At 37.3% G+C, this 18320-nt stretch overlaps 2 protein-coding genes across 3 annotated transcripts; both read right to left on the bottom strand.

Moving 5' to 3' along the window:
* Positions 1–2829: 2829 nt before the first annotated feature.
* LOC127121341 (uncharacterized) lies at positions 2830–9925 on the bottom strand. The gene is made up of 3 exons (XM_051051862.1): positions 9571–9925; positions 3980–3982; positions 2830–3712 (listed from the first exon to the last, which is right to left on the bottom strand). Exons 1-3 carry the CDS (start codon positions 9885–9887, stop codon positions 2830–2832), a joined length of 1203 nt encoding a protein of 400 aa, XP_050907819.1. The 5' UTR covers positions 9888–9925.
* Positions 9926–10672: 747 nt separating this feature from the next.
* LOC127119118 (uncharacterized) lies at positions 10673–12642 on the bottom strand. Of its 2 annotated transcripts, none has more exons than XM_051049312.1 (2): positions 12417–12642; positions 10673–12088 (listed from the first exon to the last, which is right to left on the bottom strand). In XM_051049312.1, the coding sequence occupies exons 1-2, from the start codon at positions 12561–12563 to the stop codon at positions 10976–10978; spliced, it is 1260 nt and encodes a 419-aa protein (XP_050905269.1). In that variant the 5' UTR covers positions 12564–12642; the 3' UTR covers positions 10673–10975. The 2 variants fall into 2 exon arrangements, with proteins under 2 accessions (XP_050905269.1, XP_050905270.1); XM_051049313.1 differs by having other exon boundaries at positions 12413–12553.
* Positions 12643–18320: the final 5678 nt, after the last annotated feature.

Genomic DNA, 18320 nt, shown 5'->3' with positions numbered 1-18320 from the left:
CGGCTACCTCTATTGGCCAATAATTTTTCTTCATATTTGATGTATTGATACACCCTACTCAATAAATCTTTCGGGTTATGGGCCTCTTTGGGCCCTAACTTCTTTCGGAATACTTGTACCTCCAACAGCTACCACCACCTTGATGAAGCGATCCAAATATGTGTGTAGGGTATTTTTCCACCATGGGTGACTCTACCGAGAATAGCCATAGTGGTTGATTGTCTTTTTATGGAAGTGAAATGGGAGTTAAAAGCCTCACACAAGTTTGACCATGAATCGATGCTTGATTCCGGGAGGGACTTGTACCAGGCTAGGTCAACCTCAATTAGGGTTAGTGCAAAGAGCTTGCATTTTACATCTTCATTGGCATGTTAGTATTCTAGATGGTCATCTTCATGCTTAATGTTATTATACGGGTCCACAATCCCGTCATATCTATAGAGCTAGGGAGGCTTCTCTAGCGACCTCGAGATTCGGCTTTCTAAGACGTTAGTGGATATAGGGGTTAACTTCTTCTACATTCCTTTCTCTCCTCCTCGGCCAAAAAACTTTGAAAGGAGTATGGTTTCCCCTTCCTCCTTTGGGATTAGGGGAAGGGTTATGAAGAATGAGTCGTCAGCGACTTAGAGATTTTTGGACCTTTTCTAGATCTATTCTTCGCTCAGGGGAGGAGGTTTTATGCAAAGCAACCTCTTGCATAGTGTTTTTCTTCGGATTGGATTCGTGCAAACTTTCTTCAATCTGAGTTAGTTTTTATGGAAAAGCGTGAGAGTTTTGTTGTTCAACCATCTTGTACACGTTATTCAAGAGTTCATTGGCTCCTTGCAGGCCAAGATTAGCTTGCAAAAGCTGAAACCCGTGGAGGGCTTCGCATTCGGTCACGACAGGTTATAGCATAGGTCTGAAAAAAGAGTCTCCTAGGTGGAATTGCACAGTAGATCCTAGGAATGAAGGAAGCTAAGAAGTTCCTTGATATGCCCTATGTTGGACAAAACCTTATGGTGGAGGAATGGTTGTAGCCGTCGTTACAACTTGATGGACCGTCTCTTGAGGATGAGGTGGAAGATTCCTAGAAGCTTCACTGACTTGCCATTTGATGGAAGTTCCAGTGGCATTGGAGGTCTCCATCTGAAAAATCTGATGGTGGAGATTTTGAATATGAATTCTACTGAATTGATTGAGGAACAAAGATCCCCACTTCAGTTGAAGAAGATCTGAAATTATGCAGGAATCAATTTTGTTGAATTGAGAAATAATGGATCGTTGAGATCACAAAAATCATAAGTTGATTCCCATAGACGATGTTAATGTTATGCAATGGAAATAGATGATTACTGTAAAGAGTGGATTTATGATATGTTACATTAGTTCGTTGTTTCTGATGCGGTGGAAAGGGGGATGGTCTACAAGGTTAACTCAAACAATCAAGTCATTCAGATAGTGAAAAAATGGAAATTTAATGGGAAGGTTATGAATACTTTGAGAGTGGTGGAGTTTCCTCTTTAAATAGAGGAGATGGTTGGTAACGGCATGCGTACGTGACGCGGCCAAACGTTGGATTGATCAAGGATATTGGCATGGTATCCTCGTGATAGTCTCATTGTGACGCGAAGGAAACAGAGTTTACCTACACTTCATGTGGTATCTTCTTACTTCATTATTGGGCTTCCTCTCCATTGGCCTTGCAGACGACCCAAAACACCTCTTTTTCACATTTCAACTGAAGAAATAAAGTTCCATTTTTCCCACCTGAATCTGAACTTGAAATAACAATAGTAAATCTTAACTCCTCTCCTCTGCCTCTTAGTCATTTCAACAACTCATCTCATAAATTAAATTTTCTCTTTATTGTTAATTGTAGACGATAATCAATATTATATGCATATGGAGGTACAGTGTCAATTTTTACATCAATGATTTTTGTATCTAGAACTTGAGATACAATGTCAACTTTCACATAAGCAACATGCACGACATGATGTTCATCGACAACGTTGATATTTAAAACAATGCATACCAATTTAATTTAAAAATAGAGTTGCTTTTGGAAACATTCAATTTTGATTATTGATTCTGAGTGCATAATAGGGGTTTGTCATTTGTTAAGATTGTACAATCCGAACTAACATCATATACATTTTTGAATTCTACAATTTGAAGTAAATCAGCACAAACTCACCAACATGAATGAAACATACACTCTATAAAATAACATGAGGAAGTCAAATTACCTTCGCATTCGGACGAAAAATAAAATGTCAGGAGGTCATTGATGATTTGAATATTCTTTAAAATATATCTTTAGTAGGTTTTAGTAGGATTTGAAAAGAATGAGAGAAAATGATGATAATGTGTTTATAGTTCTGAATATATTGAATTATTTCGAAGTCTAAAATCTCGAAGACATCTTTGTCATTTCTAAGAATTTCAAAAAGGTTTAAGAGATGAAAAACAAAGTTCTCCAAAGTGTTTCTAATATATAAACAAATAGACTTATAGACTTGTTTAATGAGGTTGTTGAATAGGTCACAACAAAATCTAATTCTTAAAAGTCGAATGTATAATCAAAATTTTCTACCTAAGTATGAAGATCACACAAAATAGAATATGAATATTACAAGCCTATGCATTCTTTCTTTTCGCATGTACCATACACAATCATTCTCATTTTCTACTTAAATGATGATAGTGTTTGCAAGCCTATGTCCACACAATGGTTCCATCCTATCTCTTTATTACAAGAGTCAACCAAATTAATACATACCAAAAAAATTGAATATGAATACCAAAAGCCTATGCATTATTTTCTTTCTCATGTAGGAGACAAATTCATTCCCATTTGCTTCTTAATTGATGATAATGTTTGAAAACATAGGTCAATACTATGCTCCCATCCAATCTCTTCAACACAAAAGTCTCAACCAGCACATAACATCCAAATTTCTTCCATCCATTATTACTCCCTTCAAATTCATCCACTTTGTTAACTCTAAACTCCTTTTCTTTTCCACCAAGCCACCCAACCCTTTCTTTCTCCCACTTCATTCTCTCAACTATTTCCATGCTCAATCCTATACTGTTCTTTTCTCCAACATTATTCATACTATTAAACCAAGCAAAACTCTCAGCTACATCCATCTTATTATTATCCATCATAGCTTCCCAACCAGCAATTACAACCACTTCCTTTTGAAGAACAGCATCAACACTTACAGTGTTTCCCATCTTATCATCATTATTATCACATGAAAACACTTGTTCCCATTTTTGCTCTAGTGTCATCTCATAAAACATTGATTTCCTCATTTCTTCTTTCAATGTTCTGTGAGTTCCTTCCTTGATAAACGTAAAGGGACAATACCATTTTCCCACAACATCACTTTCTGAAAATCTGTTTGTTATAGAGAATTTGAATTCTGGTTTGCTTGAACGGAGGGAATCATGTACACCTAATGCTTCTCCAAGACTTGAATCACTTGATGTTGAAGCACTCACTTTCCACCTTCTACTTAAAAACCTTGGAGAGTATCCATCTTGAGCAACAGATTTAGCTGAGAAACCACTCCTTAATGTAACTTTGCTTCTACGAGGATAGATCTCAAACTCTTGATATGTGTCACTGATATCTAGAGGATGTAGTGGTTCTTCGGAAACAGAATTGTAGAAACAGAATGTGTCCATATCTTCCTCCTTAGAGTTAATGTATACTTCCCTGCAGAAGAAAAAAAAATTACATCAGAGTAGTCTTTGATGGCGTGCATGTCATGTGCCAAAATTCAAGACGTCTAAACCGTGGCTACAAAGGGTCTGCTAAATATTTGTAACAGTTAAACTATAACATAATAGGGCCTCTATTTGATGGGTAACACTTAAACTTTGGTTAACCTACATAGTGTCTTTGAAAACTTAAATACTTAATTACATAATTTTGTGTAAAGAATGTTAAGAAATTTTCCTTTTTCACAGAAGAAAGACTTACCCTCTTTTCTGTTGGTGATTTTAGTATCATCAATGTATTTTAGTAGTAATGTGATTTACTATAGGCCGATGCAATTATGCGTTAAAGCTTGGAAACGAGTTAGGGGTAGTGCGGAGTGCACGCTCGTCAAGCCAACGTATAATTGAATGCGAATAATTGAAACGGGGTTCCAAGGGGTGCGGGGCAGCGCCCCGTTCGAATTTTTTTTTTTGAATTTCGAATCCTTTCCCAACCGACGTAACCATTTCTAAATAGTTGCGTCTTTTCGGTTTCTGTTATTGATCTCCTATATAAGGAGTCATTTGGCCTCAGTTTAAAAGGATAACGAAACCAAACTTTCTCTCTACATTCCTGAACATTTCTCATTGCCAGAAACAAATTGTTCTTCAAGAATTATCCCCACAAAGATTTCGTGAACCCAGGCAAGAATAGGGTCGAAATACTTTGTTCGGAAAGTGTACGAACACGATTCTTCGAAGTTATCCAGGATTATCATACCCGATTCTCTAACAAACGAACAAAGTATTTTCTGATAATCATGGCTGGAGGAAGCATCGTCAAGGAGATGACTACAAACTTCGGAAAATTGGACAAGTTTCAAGGACAAGACTTCAGGCGTTGGCAGAAGAAGATGCATTTCATGTTGACAACGTTGAAGGTGGTGCACGTCCTGTCTACACCGATTCCAGAACTTCTGGAGGAAGACACGGTTGAAAATCTGAGACGCAGATCAAAATGGGAGAACGACGACTACATATGCAGAGGGCACATTCTTAACGGTATGTCTGATCCCTTATTTGATATTTATCAAAACATAGAATCTGCAAAGGAATTGTGGGATTGTCTCGAATCCAAGTACATGGCAGAGGACTCATCCAGTAAAAAGTTCCTGGTAACCGATTTTAACAATTACAAAATGGTTGAATCGAGGTCTGTCATGGAACAATTCAATGAACTCCTCCGAATCCTTGGACAGTTCACACAACACGGATTGAAGATGGATGAAACAATATCTGTCTCAAGCATCATAGACAAGTTGCCTCCTTCGTGGAAGGATTTCAAACACAATCTGAAGCATGGAAAAGACGAACTGTCTTTGATCCAACTTGGAAGTCACTTGCGCATAGAAGAATCTCTAAGAGCGCAGGAGGATGACAAAGGAAAAGGCAAAGAAATTGCTGGACCCTCGGTTAATATGGTCGAAGAGGGTGGTAAGAACGGTAACAACAAAAACAAAGGAAAGAAGCGTGCTTTCAAGAACAATAAGGGCAGTTTCGGTGCTAACAAGAAACCGAAACTTGAATGCTGGAAGTGTGGCAAAACAGGCCACTTCAAGAAGGATTGTCGTTCCGGCAAAAAGCATGATAACGCGAATGCAAGTGGTTCAGGAAAGGGGTCTAAGGACCAATCCGAAAACCAAGGTCATAAATCAATTCGTGATTTGAATAGTTTGATTAAACATTCGGTTTCACTAAATTCTGAAGCATTCTATATGCAGGATGATGCTATCGCGTGGTGGATTGATTCTGGCGCTACAACACATGTTTGCAAGGATCGTTTCTGGTTCAAGACTCTTGTTCCAGTGGAAGATGGTTCTTTCCTCTACATGGGAGATGATCACTTCGCTCCCGTTGAAGGCAAAGGAAATGTGGTGCTAGAATTCAGTTCTGGAAAGACTATTACTTTGTTTAATGTTTTGTATGTTCCTAAACTACGTAAGAATTTAATTTCTGGTCCTGTATTAAATAAGCTTGGATACAAGCAAGTGTGTGAATCCGATAAATATGTTTTATCGAAGTCTGGTGTGTTTGTAGGATTTGGATATTATAATAATGGTATGTTTATGATGAATTTGAATGGAGTTCCTAATGATTCTGGTTCTGTATTTATGTCCTCTTCGAATGTTATCAATTCATCGTTATGGCATGCTCGTCTAGGACACGTACATTATAAAATAATGCATGAAATGTCTAAAGATGATTTAATTCCTATTTTTGATAAAAATGTAGAAAATTGTAAAACTTGCATGTTAACAAAGATCACTAGGCAACCTTTTAAGATAACAAGGAAATCTGTCATTCTTGAGTTGATACATAGTGATTTATGTGATTTGCATGCTACTCCATCATTAGGACATAAAAAATATTTTGTCACTTTCATAGATGATGCATCTAGATTCTGCTATGTTTATTTGCTGCACGCTAAGGACGAATCCTTAGATAAATTCAAAATTTATAAAACTGAAGTTGAAGTGCAACAGAATGTGTTAATTAAAACATTACGTACAGATAGAGGTGGTGAATATTATGATCCTGTATTTTTCCAATCCGTAGGAATCATTCATGAGACTACGGCACCTTATACACCTCAACAAAATGGTGTGGCTGAAAGGAAAAATAGAGTGCTTAAGGAAATGGTGAATGCCATGTTATCTTACTCTGGTTTGAGTGAAGGGTTTTGGGGAGAAGCTATGTTAACGGCTTGCTATTTGTTAAATAGGGTTCCTAATAAAAGGAACAAGACTACCCCATATGAACTTTGGTATAAGAAACGACCCAACTTAACATTTCTACGTGTTTGGGGTTGTAGGGCCGTGGTTAGACTCCCGGACCCAAAAAGGAAAACTTTGGGTGAAAAGGGTGTAGCTTGCATCTTTGTTGGATATGCTGAGCACTCTAAGGCCTATAGGTTTTATGTTATAGAACCTAATGACTCGATTTCTATTAACCCGATTATAGAATCGAGAGATGCCATATTTGATGAGAATTGTTTCTCTTCTATACCTAGACCAAAGGACTCTATACCTAATTCATATGAATCTCTAAGAGATGATCATTCAAATGATGTGCCAAGTGAGACACTTGAACCCCGTAGGAGAAAAAGAGCTAGAAAATCTAGATCTTATGGATCTGATTTTCAAATATATTTAGTTGAGGGATCAAAGGATCAGATTGACACTCAATACTATTATTTCTATAGTATAGAGGAGGATCCAAGAACGTATGATGAAGCTGTGAAATCTCGAGATTCTGCTTTTTGGAAAGAAGCAATTGACGAAGAGATTGGTTCTATCATGGAAAATAATACTTGGGTATTATCTGATTTACCACCAGGTTGCAAACCATTGGGTTGCAAATGGATCTTCAAAAAGAAGATGAAAGTCGATGGTACAATTGACAAGTTTAAAGCTAGATTAGTTATCCAAGGCTTCAGACAAAAGGAAGGGATTGATTATTTCGATACTTATGCTCCTGTTGCCCGTATCACTACTATTAGATTGTTGATTGCCTTGGCGGCTATTCATAATCTAGTGATTCATTAAATGGATGTCAAAACAGCATTTCTGAATGGTGATTTGGAGGAAGAAGTGTATATGAAGCAACCTGAAGGATTTGTAATGCCTGGTAATGAGCATAAGGTGTGTAAGCTAGTTAAGTCGTTGTATGGGCTGAAACAAGCTCCGAAGCAGTGGCATCAAAAGTTTGATGAGGTTGTTTTGTCTAATGGTTTCATTCTAAACCAAGCTGACAAATGTGTATATAGCAAATTTGATACTTCCGGTAAAGGAGTTTTCATTTGTTTATATGTTGATGACATGTTGATCTTTGGCACCGACCAAAATCAAGTTGATAAAACGAAGAATTTCTTGTCATCAAAGTTCTCCATGAAGGATATGGGAGAAGCGAACGTTATTCTTGGTATTAAGATTAAACGGGAGAGTAAGGGGATTGTAATTACGCAATCTCATTACATTGAGAAAATACTCAAGAAGTTCAATTATGAAAGTTGTTCTCCAGTAAGTACTCCCATGGATCCGGGAGAAAAGCTTATGCCAAATACAGGTAAACCTGTGGATCAACTTGAATATTCAAAAGCTATAGGCTCTTTGATGTATGCTATGATTAGCACTAGACCGGATATTGCTTATGCGGTTGGAAAGTTGAGCAGATTTACTAGTAATCCTAGTAGACATCATTGGCATGCGATAATTAGGGTATTCAAGTACTTGAAGGGTACAATAAATTATGGATTGTCATATATGGGATTTCCTTCGGTGTTAGAGGGTTATTCGGATGCTAGTTGGATAAATAATGCTGAAGATTCATCCTCTACAAGTGGATGGGTATTCTTGCTTGGGGGAGGTGCCATCTCATGGGCTTCCAAGAAGCAAACATGTATAACTGGTTCCACAATGGAATATGAGTTTGTAGCATTAGCTGCTGCTGGTAAAGAAGCGGAATGGCTAAGGAATTTGGTATATGAGATTCCGATATGGCCTAAACCGATATCACCAATTTCTATCTGTTGTGATAGTACTGCCACATTGGCTAAAGCTTATAGTCAAATATACAATGGAAAGTCTAGACATTTGGGTGTTAGACATAGTATGATTAGGGAATTAATCATGAATGGGGTGATATCTATTGAGTTTGTTCGGTCGCAACAAAACTTAGCTGACCACTTGACGAAGGGGTTAGCTAGAGACTTAGTGAAGAAGTCGGTAATTGGGATGGGATTAAAGTCCATTTAAATCTATTAGCTATGGTATACTCAATTCCCTTCTAATACAACATTAGAAGCAGAATTCAATGTGGAAAGATCGTAGTTAGAGATTGGAGCAATTGTGTTTATCTTCCTAAGGTATGTGCTCAGACCTGCAAGTGATGGCTAGGTTGAATTATATCTTCTTAATGGTTCTTTTGGAAAATTGCAAATGCAGGTGCAAGATTAAAAGAATCACCTATGTGAGCATGAAGTTTTGCCGCTTCAAGAAGCTTGGACTTGGCTTCCTATATGCTTATTAATGGATAAGGACACATGGCTTGTAAAGTGTCAAGTATGAATAGTAGAGTATTGTAAGAAACATATGTGTACTATATCTTCAGACACTCAAATGGATTGACGGGTTCAATCGCTATGACACCCCGATTTTCGAGTATTTGGAATGTGTATTTGTACTAAGATGAAAATTCAATCGCAAGACATTTTCATTTATGCATTTGTTTGATCGTTATACCTGTGTTATACCCTTGTATATATTATTGTATATATTGAGTAAATCAAGGATTACACTAAAATGGGGGGGATTTGTTGGTGATTTTAGTATCATCAATGTATTTTAGTAGTAATTTGATTTACTATAGGCCGATGCAATTATGCGTTAAAGCTTGGAAACGAGTTAGGGGTAGTGCGGAGTGCACGCTCGTCGAGCCAACGTATAATTGAATGCGAATAATTTAAACGGGGTTCCAAGGGGTGCGGGGCAGCGCCCCGTTCGATTTTTTTTTTTTGAATTTCGAATCCTTTCCCAACTGACGTAACCGTTTCTAAACAGTTGCGTCTTTTCGGTTTCTGTTATTGATCTCCTATATAAGGAGTCATTTGGCCTCAGTTTAAAAGGATAACGAAACCAAACTTTCTCTCTACATTCCTGAACATTTCTCATTGCCAGAAACAAATTGTTCTTCAAGAATTATCCCCACAAAGTTTTCGTGAACCCAGGCAAGAATAGGGTCGAAATACTTTGTTCGAAAAGTGTACGAACACGATTCTTCGAAGTTATCCAGGATTATCATACCCGATTCTCTAACATTTTCTTGCCATGAAGATGCATCACATAGTATTTATAGGAAGACTGTGGCTGATTAAGAACAGGAATGAATGCAACATGATGGTAACCAATAGTTCTGTTGAGTGAAATGCCTGATCTATAGAACAACTCAAGGTTCATGTTTTGAGGGAAAGGTAACCCCTTAACTTGATGGTACTTTCCCAAGCCAAAACAAGAGGTTGGTTCCAAATCATTATCTTGAATGACCAGAATACCAGAATTAGGACCTTCCGGTGGAGGCAATGAGAGAGCCTCTTCAGACTTGTTGTACAAAGAAAGAGGCCTAGTCACATACATGTTCTAAATTCTATTTTTTTTCTATCTTTATATCAAAGAATAACTTTTTTAATGTTGATCTTAATGGATGAATCAGAATATGCAGTTATATATATGAGATGAAGTTTTATTTTGACATGGTCAATCAATAATAGTTTAACCAAAACGTGTATAAATGCTCGAGTTTGACTGAAGTTAGTGAAGAAAAATAAAAAAAATTCCAATGACCAACTACAGTACTACTACTAATCTGTGGATTTTAAAATATGGTCCCCACATGACAATCAAAGAGTCCATTTTGGTTAGCATTGTTTGTTGGAATGTTTCAACCAAAAAGAGGAGAGAGATTGATTTTGGGATTAGTGTAGGATGCAGAGCTGTCATGTTGAATAGATTGGACCAAGCATGCAAAAGAAAAAACAAAAAATGTTGGGATGTTTTGTAGATGGGGTTCAAGTAGTTCAGAATTTTAACTTTAACAAATCATTTTATGGTTGTTGTCCAAATAGTCCACTTTTCTAATGATGCTTTTTGTGGACAACTCTACACTCATAATTCTCAATAAACATGTGTTGTTCCTCCATTAACTAAAATGACTGTTGTTTTAGTTAAAAAAATATTTTCAAATGAACAATCTTCTCACTTTTCAATGATTACTATTATTTTCTAAATTATATATTTTAATTAGTATTATTTTGTATATTACTTTCAAAATATTTATAAAATTAATTTAATAAAAATATAATGTTTTAGAACAATATTATTATATTTTTTAATTTGAATACAAAAATCTTATACAACAATCATTTTAAAAAGGAGAATAATTATTTGTATTTGTGAAAGTTACAATACAAAGAAGAGTGAAAACCCCCCATCTCACTTTCCAGACACTTTCTTTCATGTAGATGCTACTAATAAGTAAAGCTTCAATTTTGACAAGGGACTTTCCAAGAAATGTGAAGTTCTATCTATTGGATTTACTCAAAATAACATTACTAGACAAAGAAAAATAATAACATGTCTAATGAACAACTACGGACAATTTAAACCACAAACTAAAACTACATTGGAAGTTTTTTTTTTTTTTCATTGTGTTTTATGAAATTTGATCATGTTTTGAACATATGGTCTTGATCTCTTTTCCTTGAATGATATTTGAAAATCCATCTCCAACCATTGATGCTTTTTCTTCTTCCACTTTTCATTCCTCTGTCATTCACACTGATCCTACAAGATGAACCTCCATCTCCAACATTTATGCTTCCAAAACCTGAGCCTGAGAGTGTATTATTATTATCAGACATCTTTGCATTGTTGAAATCATGCTGCTTATATTCTGATGAATAATCAAGCTTCAAGTCAATAAAAGTTGATTCATCCATGCCTTTGAAATCACTCTCTCTAAGGGAAAAAACACGTCTGTTTATGTAGCTTCCATCAACTTCCATTACTCCACTCTTTCTACCATTCTCATATTCATAAAAGAAGTCACTTCTTCTTGGCTCTGCTTCACTATAACCACTTCTCCTACCAGATTCTAGCATCAAACCACCATTCACGCCAGAACTTCTAGCTGCAGAAATAGAACTTCTAGCACCTGATAAAACTGAATCACCACCATCTTCAGATCCAAATATAGCACCACCCCTGAAACTGCAAAGAGATCTTGACCTTGATACACCCCCATGAGGATGATGATCCACCATCCACATCTCACTCTTATTGTCATCAAACCCAACAACACTTGTCCCACAATCCTTCTTCTTGTTCTTCCTAAATAGTTTCCCGATTCTCCAAAAACCATGCCTTTTTATATCAACACAGCTGCTGCTGCTTCTTCTCAGCACCACAACCTCTTCTTCTTTCTCATTCATCTTGGCCTTGGAACTCAAATGCTGTATTAGGTTTGTCTGATTCTTCTCATTCTCAATAAGAAAAGAAACCCTGCCAACACTTCCCACCTCAACAGAACATGAGTTTCTATTTGAAGTGATCTCATCAGAACAAGAACAAGAAGAAAGCCTTTGTTCCCCACAATCTGAACACACAAGCTTCACCAAACGCTCCTTAAGACAGTAAGCACAAATACCACCAGCAGCAGCACCAGAAGAAGAAGAAGAAGGATGTTTCTTACATGGAAGAAAATCAGAAGTAGAGTAGTAACAATCCATGTGATTGGTATAAGCTTCAACACCTTTGTTTCTGTCCATCATGGCCTCACTCTAGATGCAGTTTTTCAAAAGTAAAGTGAAAAAAGAGTGGTGTGAAAGAAGGAACCGAATACTACTTTACTTAGCTTGAAGAAGCAGACTCTAGGTATGAGTATGAGTAATAAAAAGTTGAATATATGAATGAATGAATGAATAAAGGAGAGTATAGAGAGGCGTTTCCTTTACGTTTTGTTTGCAGGAAAAGAAATAAAGCAGTAACTAGCTCCTGCAGGCATTATTGTGTAGGGAAGAGAGTAAAGTCTTTTATGAGTCCATTAATTAGAATGGCATGCATATATGTTGATGATAAGTACTAAGAATGTGCACATCACATACCTACCATGCCAAAGTTGTGAACAAACCCATCAATCTTTGAATGAACTGTCAACAACATTTCCTCCTTTGAATTAGTGGGTTTGAGAAAGCACGCATACTCATTTGTCCACTCTCTTTTTAGCATCAATCCTTGAAACCAAGACATAGACATATAGTAGTCTATGTCCCTTTACTTGTGCCTCATCCACGTGTCTTACCGACACATCTCTCTCATTTTCAATATAACATCACTAGCTCCACCTTTAGTATTCTACTTCATCATGCCCTTATCAATTATAATTGTTCCTTCCAATTCATTAATCTTTTTTATATTCTTATTATTGCATATAAACTTACTTTATCAACTTTTGTTACATTTCTTTATTTGTTGGGATGTATTATTTAAATACAAAACTTATAAATAGTGTCTATTACACCGTATAACACTATAACTCTCCCTCTCAATTGTTTTCTTCATTTTGTACAACTTCCATAAATACCGGACAGTGGGATTTCCTTGATGGGGACGGACTATCATTTTTTTTTAATATGTATATCACTTCTGATGAAATCTTTCATTTTTTTTTAGACATGGAGAGTATATAACTCGTTTGGGAACGGATAAACATGCTAATGGATCCTCTCCGTTCTACTTTCCACTAAATGTTGATCTTGTCGACTGTCATAAATATCGTACTTCAATGCTCATGTGTCACAAACAATGTTGACTCAATGTGTTATGATCACGTGGAGCACGTGATAGATCCTAAATGTGAAGCAATTAAATGAACATCTGCTCAACACATGGATAATGTTGGCGCTTCACGTGTGATCTTTAGAAAGAGGCAACCTTTCACAATCCCTGGTGAAGCGAGGTCAGATTAATTGAAAGTGAGGAAGAGCATGAAAGAAGATAGGATTTTATCTAGGTCTTTAGGTTATAAATACATACCTATAGAGTTAGGTCAAGTATTACATTCACAAATTGCTGACTAAAGACCTCTTCCTTGGTGTATTGTCGGAAGGGTTCATATAATTGAACTCACCGTAAGTATAGTGGGAGGCCACCATCAGTCCGGTAAAAGGTCTACGGGTCACACCTTCTCAACAATAGCTTTCACTTAATCTGCCACCGTTCATCAATGGTGGTGACTCGCGTTTCAAAGTTCTATGGAGCCAATCAAGAAGCCTTGCAAAAAAGGCATGTCACAATGGATGAATTATGTCGCCATAACAAAACCCTACAATCAACCGTCCAAACGATCCAACAACAATTGAAAAAAATATGTTGTGAAGGGGTAGAGCTTGAAGATAACTAACCTCTCTCGGTCGAAGTTTAGGACTCCAGAGTTGTCGTACCCCAAAATTTACCCAATCCTTCACAATGTTCATCTAAGTCACTAACCTTAATTCATATGCATATCTTCATGATCAATCATCTCACTTGCATTAGCATTGTTCAAGACAAGAGGACATTAATCTTAGGTTCAAAGCATAGTTGTGTGTACCTAGTGAAAGCTAGGGTTTCCTAGCAACTCGAGGTTGTATAACCAAGCTAAACCTTAATTTTGGCTATCATTCATTATGTGTGCATCTAACCCTATTTTCATTTGTTTCACTATCATCCATTATGCATGTTTCAAATGCTTGATCAAGATACATTCACGGCCCACTTGTTCTTGGTCTATCACGAAGTTTCATTGGTTTAATTCATTGCAAAGCTTTGCATGTTCATCTTTTGTTTGTTTACTTTCAGTGGCTCAATCTCATCCCATATCCACTATAAGATCCATTAGGGTATGGGGAATCAAATCCCTAACTTAAGCCTTCTTTTTCCTCTATTCCCTGAGGTGATCATTTAATTTATCTTTTGGTGATTAGGGTTCGTGCGCAAGTTTGAATCGATTTAGGCTTTATGGTGTGAATTAGGTAAAATTGGTATCAAGTTTGGATAGTGGAGGTAGAGACGAGGATATTGGTTTGTTGTATTGGTGGTTTTTCTCTCCACCGCCATCGGAAGCTACCTCCAGCGCAGCGGAGGAAGGTGTTTTCAGGCCAGGTGTAGAGAAAAGTCTTTGAGCATGTTTTCCTTTTTCAGTTTGAATCTAAATTTGACTAGCCATCTCTTCCCTCTCACATGTGTGTGTTCGTGGGCCTCAGTCCATTCTTTTCCACTTTTTGCACACACAGAACTATTAACATACCTCCATAACTCAAGACAATGAGAAATTGGGCTTCAACAATGGGACTGCGCCCTAGATTGATTTTTACACCCTATTTGCAGGTCTTACCCCCTCCCTGGTTTTTCTATTTTCCTACTCTCTTTTTTGTAGCGTTTCTTACTTATTTCCTTGTTAATTGTTTTAACTTATTTTTTTGAAATTATAATGATTAGCTATTAGCATGTTTAATTTGAATCTCCATTAGGTTTTAATTGAATCATTTTTTACATTGAGTTTTAATTACCTTTGAAATAACATGATTAACATATGATTACTCTAGGTTCTTGATTAGGGTAAAATTCATTGATTCATTTCCAAATTCCATGATTCCCCACGATAGCATTTTGTTCCTTGTATGCTAATTTTCAATTGGTTTGGTAGTTAATTTTGTATTTAATCTCCCACTAGAATTTAATTCTTTTTTATTGAATATCATGTGATCATATAATTCCATTCACTTTTATTTGTCTACTTTGACCATATATAAATTTAGACCTAGCTTCTAATATGCGTCTTTGTTGCATTTCTCATTTGTATTGTGTGTTTATACTTAAGGATATTGTTGATATTTGTAAATATATAGTGTTGAGAATATTTGTATATAGAATAGTCTCACATCGACTATATCATGTAATTAGTTGTAATTTCTCTATATATAATAAAGTCTCTGTAGTGCTTTTCAAAACACACTGTTTAACCTAAATGTCTCTTAGTCTCTCCTAATTCAATATGGTATCTAGAGCCTCCTAAGAGACAACTCTTCGTCGTGCTTTACCCAGTTGATCCACTGTCTTCCGGTGAGAATATTTTTTGCAAATTGTGTCATCACTCTAGTTTGCCTCTCACTTCTCAAAATTCTCAGGTAAAACCACTTTGCCTCTCACTTCATCAAACAGTCTCGATTTTGTTTCTTTAAGCCATGTGAGATGTTGATTCCGTCTTATTTACTCAAGTTCCACTTATCCCATGTGAAAAATTAATCAGATCAACCAACTACAACATATGGGATCGTGTTGTCGATATGTGGTTTCATGGTCAGTGATATGAAGATCACCTAACCACAAAATTGGATGATGTTGCCGCCGCAAAACTCGCTAAATGGAAGAAAACGGATGCCTCTCTATGTACTGTGTTATGGTTTTCCATCGCATCTAACCTCCAAGCGTAGTATCAAGCCTTCTCTACTTGCAATGAGGTTTGGGAAAAGGCTAAGAAAGTCTTCTCCAACGACGTTCATTGTCTATATAGTGTCATCCTCAAACTCGACACATTGAAGCTGCAAGATATGGATATGCAAGCCTATCTGAGTAAGCGTAATGCATTGAAAGCGAGTTACGCAACCCTCTTGCCTTATGCAAAAGATGTAACTGCTCATTCCGAACAACAAAGTAAATTTTTCATGGTCATGGCACTTAAGGGACTACCACCAGAACTCGAGTCCGTTCATAACCAGATTTTATCAGGTACTACTGTTCCTAACTATGATACAGTTAGTGAAGAACCGTTGCGCTTGGTTGCACCTCATGCATTTGGTCTGGTTTCCCCTCCATCTATTGTTGCTCATACTCCAGGTAACACTGCTACCCTTGCATCTCTTGGCAATAATCAGAATCTCCTTTGAGGAGGGTCATCCAACTCCAAACCTCGTCCCAAGTGTTACCATTGTAACCGGCTTGGACATACTATCGGCCGTTGTTGGAAGTTACATGGCAGACCTCCATGCCAGGTAAATGCAGCTCAAATTGATAATCCAAACACTATGCAAACTTTACCTTCTCTTCAGAGCCCTACGCCAAGTAGCGAGGATTTTCTCAAGTGGTGTCAGAGTAATCAGACCTCTGGTTCCACGGCTTCAGTTGCACACACTGGTAATTCATCTGGTTACTTCTCTCTATCATATCCTATTGGTCCTTGGGTCCTCGATTCTGGTGCATCTGATCATGTTACCGGTAATAAAGGTCTTTTTTCTTCCCTCTCTACATTTGGTTTCTTACCGAGTATAACTTCCGCAAATGGTTTTCAAACCCGATCCCAAGGGATTGGTACTGTTCAAATTCTACCATCTCTTTCTGTGACTTCTGTCCTATATGTACCTAATTTCCCATTTAATTTACTGTCATCCAGTCGTTTAACTCGTTCCCTTAATTATTCTATCACCTTTACTAATAGTAATGTTACTCTGCAGGATCGGAGTTCGGGACAGACGATTAGTGTCGGATGTGAGTCCCAAGGCCTCTACTACTTCTCTATGTCATCTGTCACATGCTCCACCATAGATTCTCCACTCATCGTACATGCGCAGTTAGGTCATCCAGGTATTCCCAAGCTACAAACGTTGGTGCCTAATTTATCTAAGTTATCCATTTTACATTGTGAGTCTTGTCAGTTAGGGAAACATACTCGTAGTCATTTTCCCAATGATAAACGAGTTGCATTCCCTTTTGCTTTAGTTCACTCCGATGTTTAGGGTCCCTCATATACCGTGTCTACATTTGAGTCTAGATATTTTGTAACTTTTATTGATGATTTTTCACGTTCAACATGAATATTTTTAATGAAGAACAGGTCTGAATTGTTTTCTATTTTTGAACAATTTTATCGAGAAATAAGAACCCAGCTTGCTTTGTCTATTCGTACCTTAAGAAGTGACAATGCACATGAATATTTATCCCAACAATTTCAAACCTTTATGTCATCCAATGGTATTTTACACCAAATATCTTGCCCTCATACACCCCAATAAAACAGGTAGCCGAACGCAAAAATCGGGATCTTGTAGAAACCACTCGGACCCTACTTCTTCATGGTAATATTCCTCTCCGTTTTTGGGGGGATGCGGCGCACGACATGTTACCTCATAAATCGCATGCCCTCATCTATCCTTAATAATAAAATCCCTCATTCAATCTTGTTTCCAAACTCTCCTCTCCGCCTAATTCCTCCTCGAGTATTCGGGTCTACGTGTTTTGTACACAATCTCTCCCCTGCTCTTGATAAACTAGAAGCTCGATCACTAAAGTGTGTCTTTCTTGGTTATCATCGTTCCCAAAAGGGTTATCGTTGCTACTCTCATATTATACAACTATACCTCGTATCGGCCGATGTCACCTTCTTCGAGTTTGTTCCATATTTCGAGTCCAACCAAGTATCTCCGGAACCTCTTCAAGAAAGTAATCCCACACCTTTTCCGGCGGTTATTAATGTCCCTCCTACCATTATCCCCCACCAGTCTATGGCTCCTGACCCCCCCCCCCCCCCCCCCCACTTCTCGACCACTTCAAACATATCAACATCGTCACCCAATGTCTGTCATTCCTGCCCTTGAGGCCATACTTGTCCCTGAGCTCATTGCAGACTCTCCTCCGACACCTCTGCCATCACGGGATCTGATCCTGCAACCTGAGTCTGATCTTCTGATTTCCCTTCGAAAAGGTATACGTCAAACACGAAATCCTTCTCCACATTATATTGATTTATGTTATCATTGTCTTTCCCCTTTGTAGTATACTTGTTTGTCTTCTTTGTCTTCTATTTCTATTCCTAAAACTCCAAGTGAAACATTATCTCACCCTGAGTGGAGGCAAGTAATGATTGATGAAATGTATGCTCTTGAAAGCAATGGTACCTGGGAACTGGTTCCTCTACCCCCTGGGAAATATTTAGTAGGTTGTCGTTGGCTTTATATAGTGAAGGTTGGTCTAGATGGT

Source organism: Lathyrus oleraceus, chromosome 2 (assembly GCF_024323335.1).
Source record: "Lathyrus oleraceus cultivar Zhongwan6 chromosome 2, CAAS_Psat_ZW6_1.0, whole genome shotgun sequence".
Lineage (NCBI taxonomy): Eukaryota > Viridiplantae > Streptophyta > Magnoliopsida > Fabales > Fabaceae > Lathyrus > Lathyrus oleraceus.
The sequence above is the reverse complement of the archived record's forward strand: the minus strand, read 5'-3'. Positions and strand labels throughout refer to the sequence as shown.

Excerpts from the sequence above, each read along its gene's own strand:
- LOC127121341 (XM_051051862.1), bottom strand. The coding sequence starts at position 9,887 with ATGTATGTGACTAGGCCTCTTTCTTTGTACAACAAGTCTGAAGAGGCT.
- LOC127119118 (XM_051049312.1), bottom strand. The coding sequence starts at position 12,563 with ATGTCTATGTCTTGGTTTCAAGGATTGATGCTAAAAAGAGAGTGGACA. Across the intron at positions 12,089-12,416 it reads TTGTTCACAACTTTGGCATG|AGTGAGGCCATGATGGACAG; the intron begins GTAGGTATGTGA and ends AACTGCATCTAG.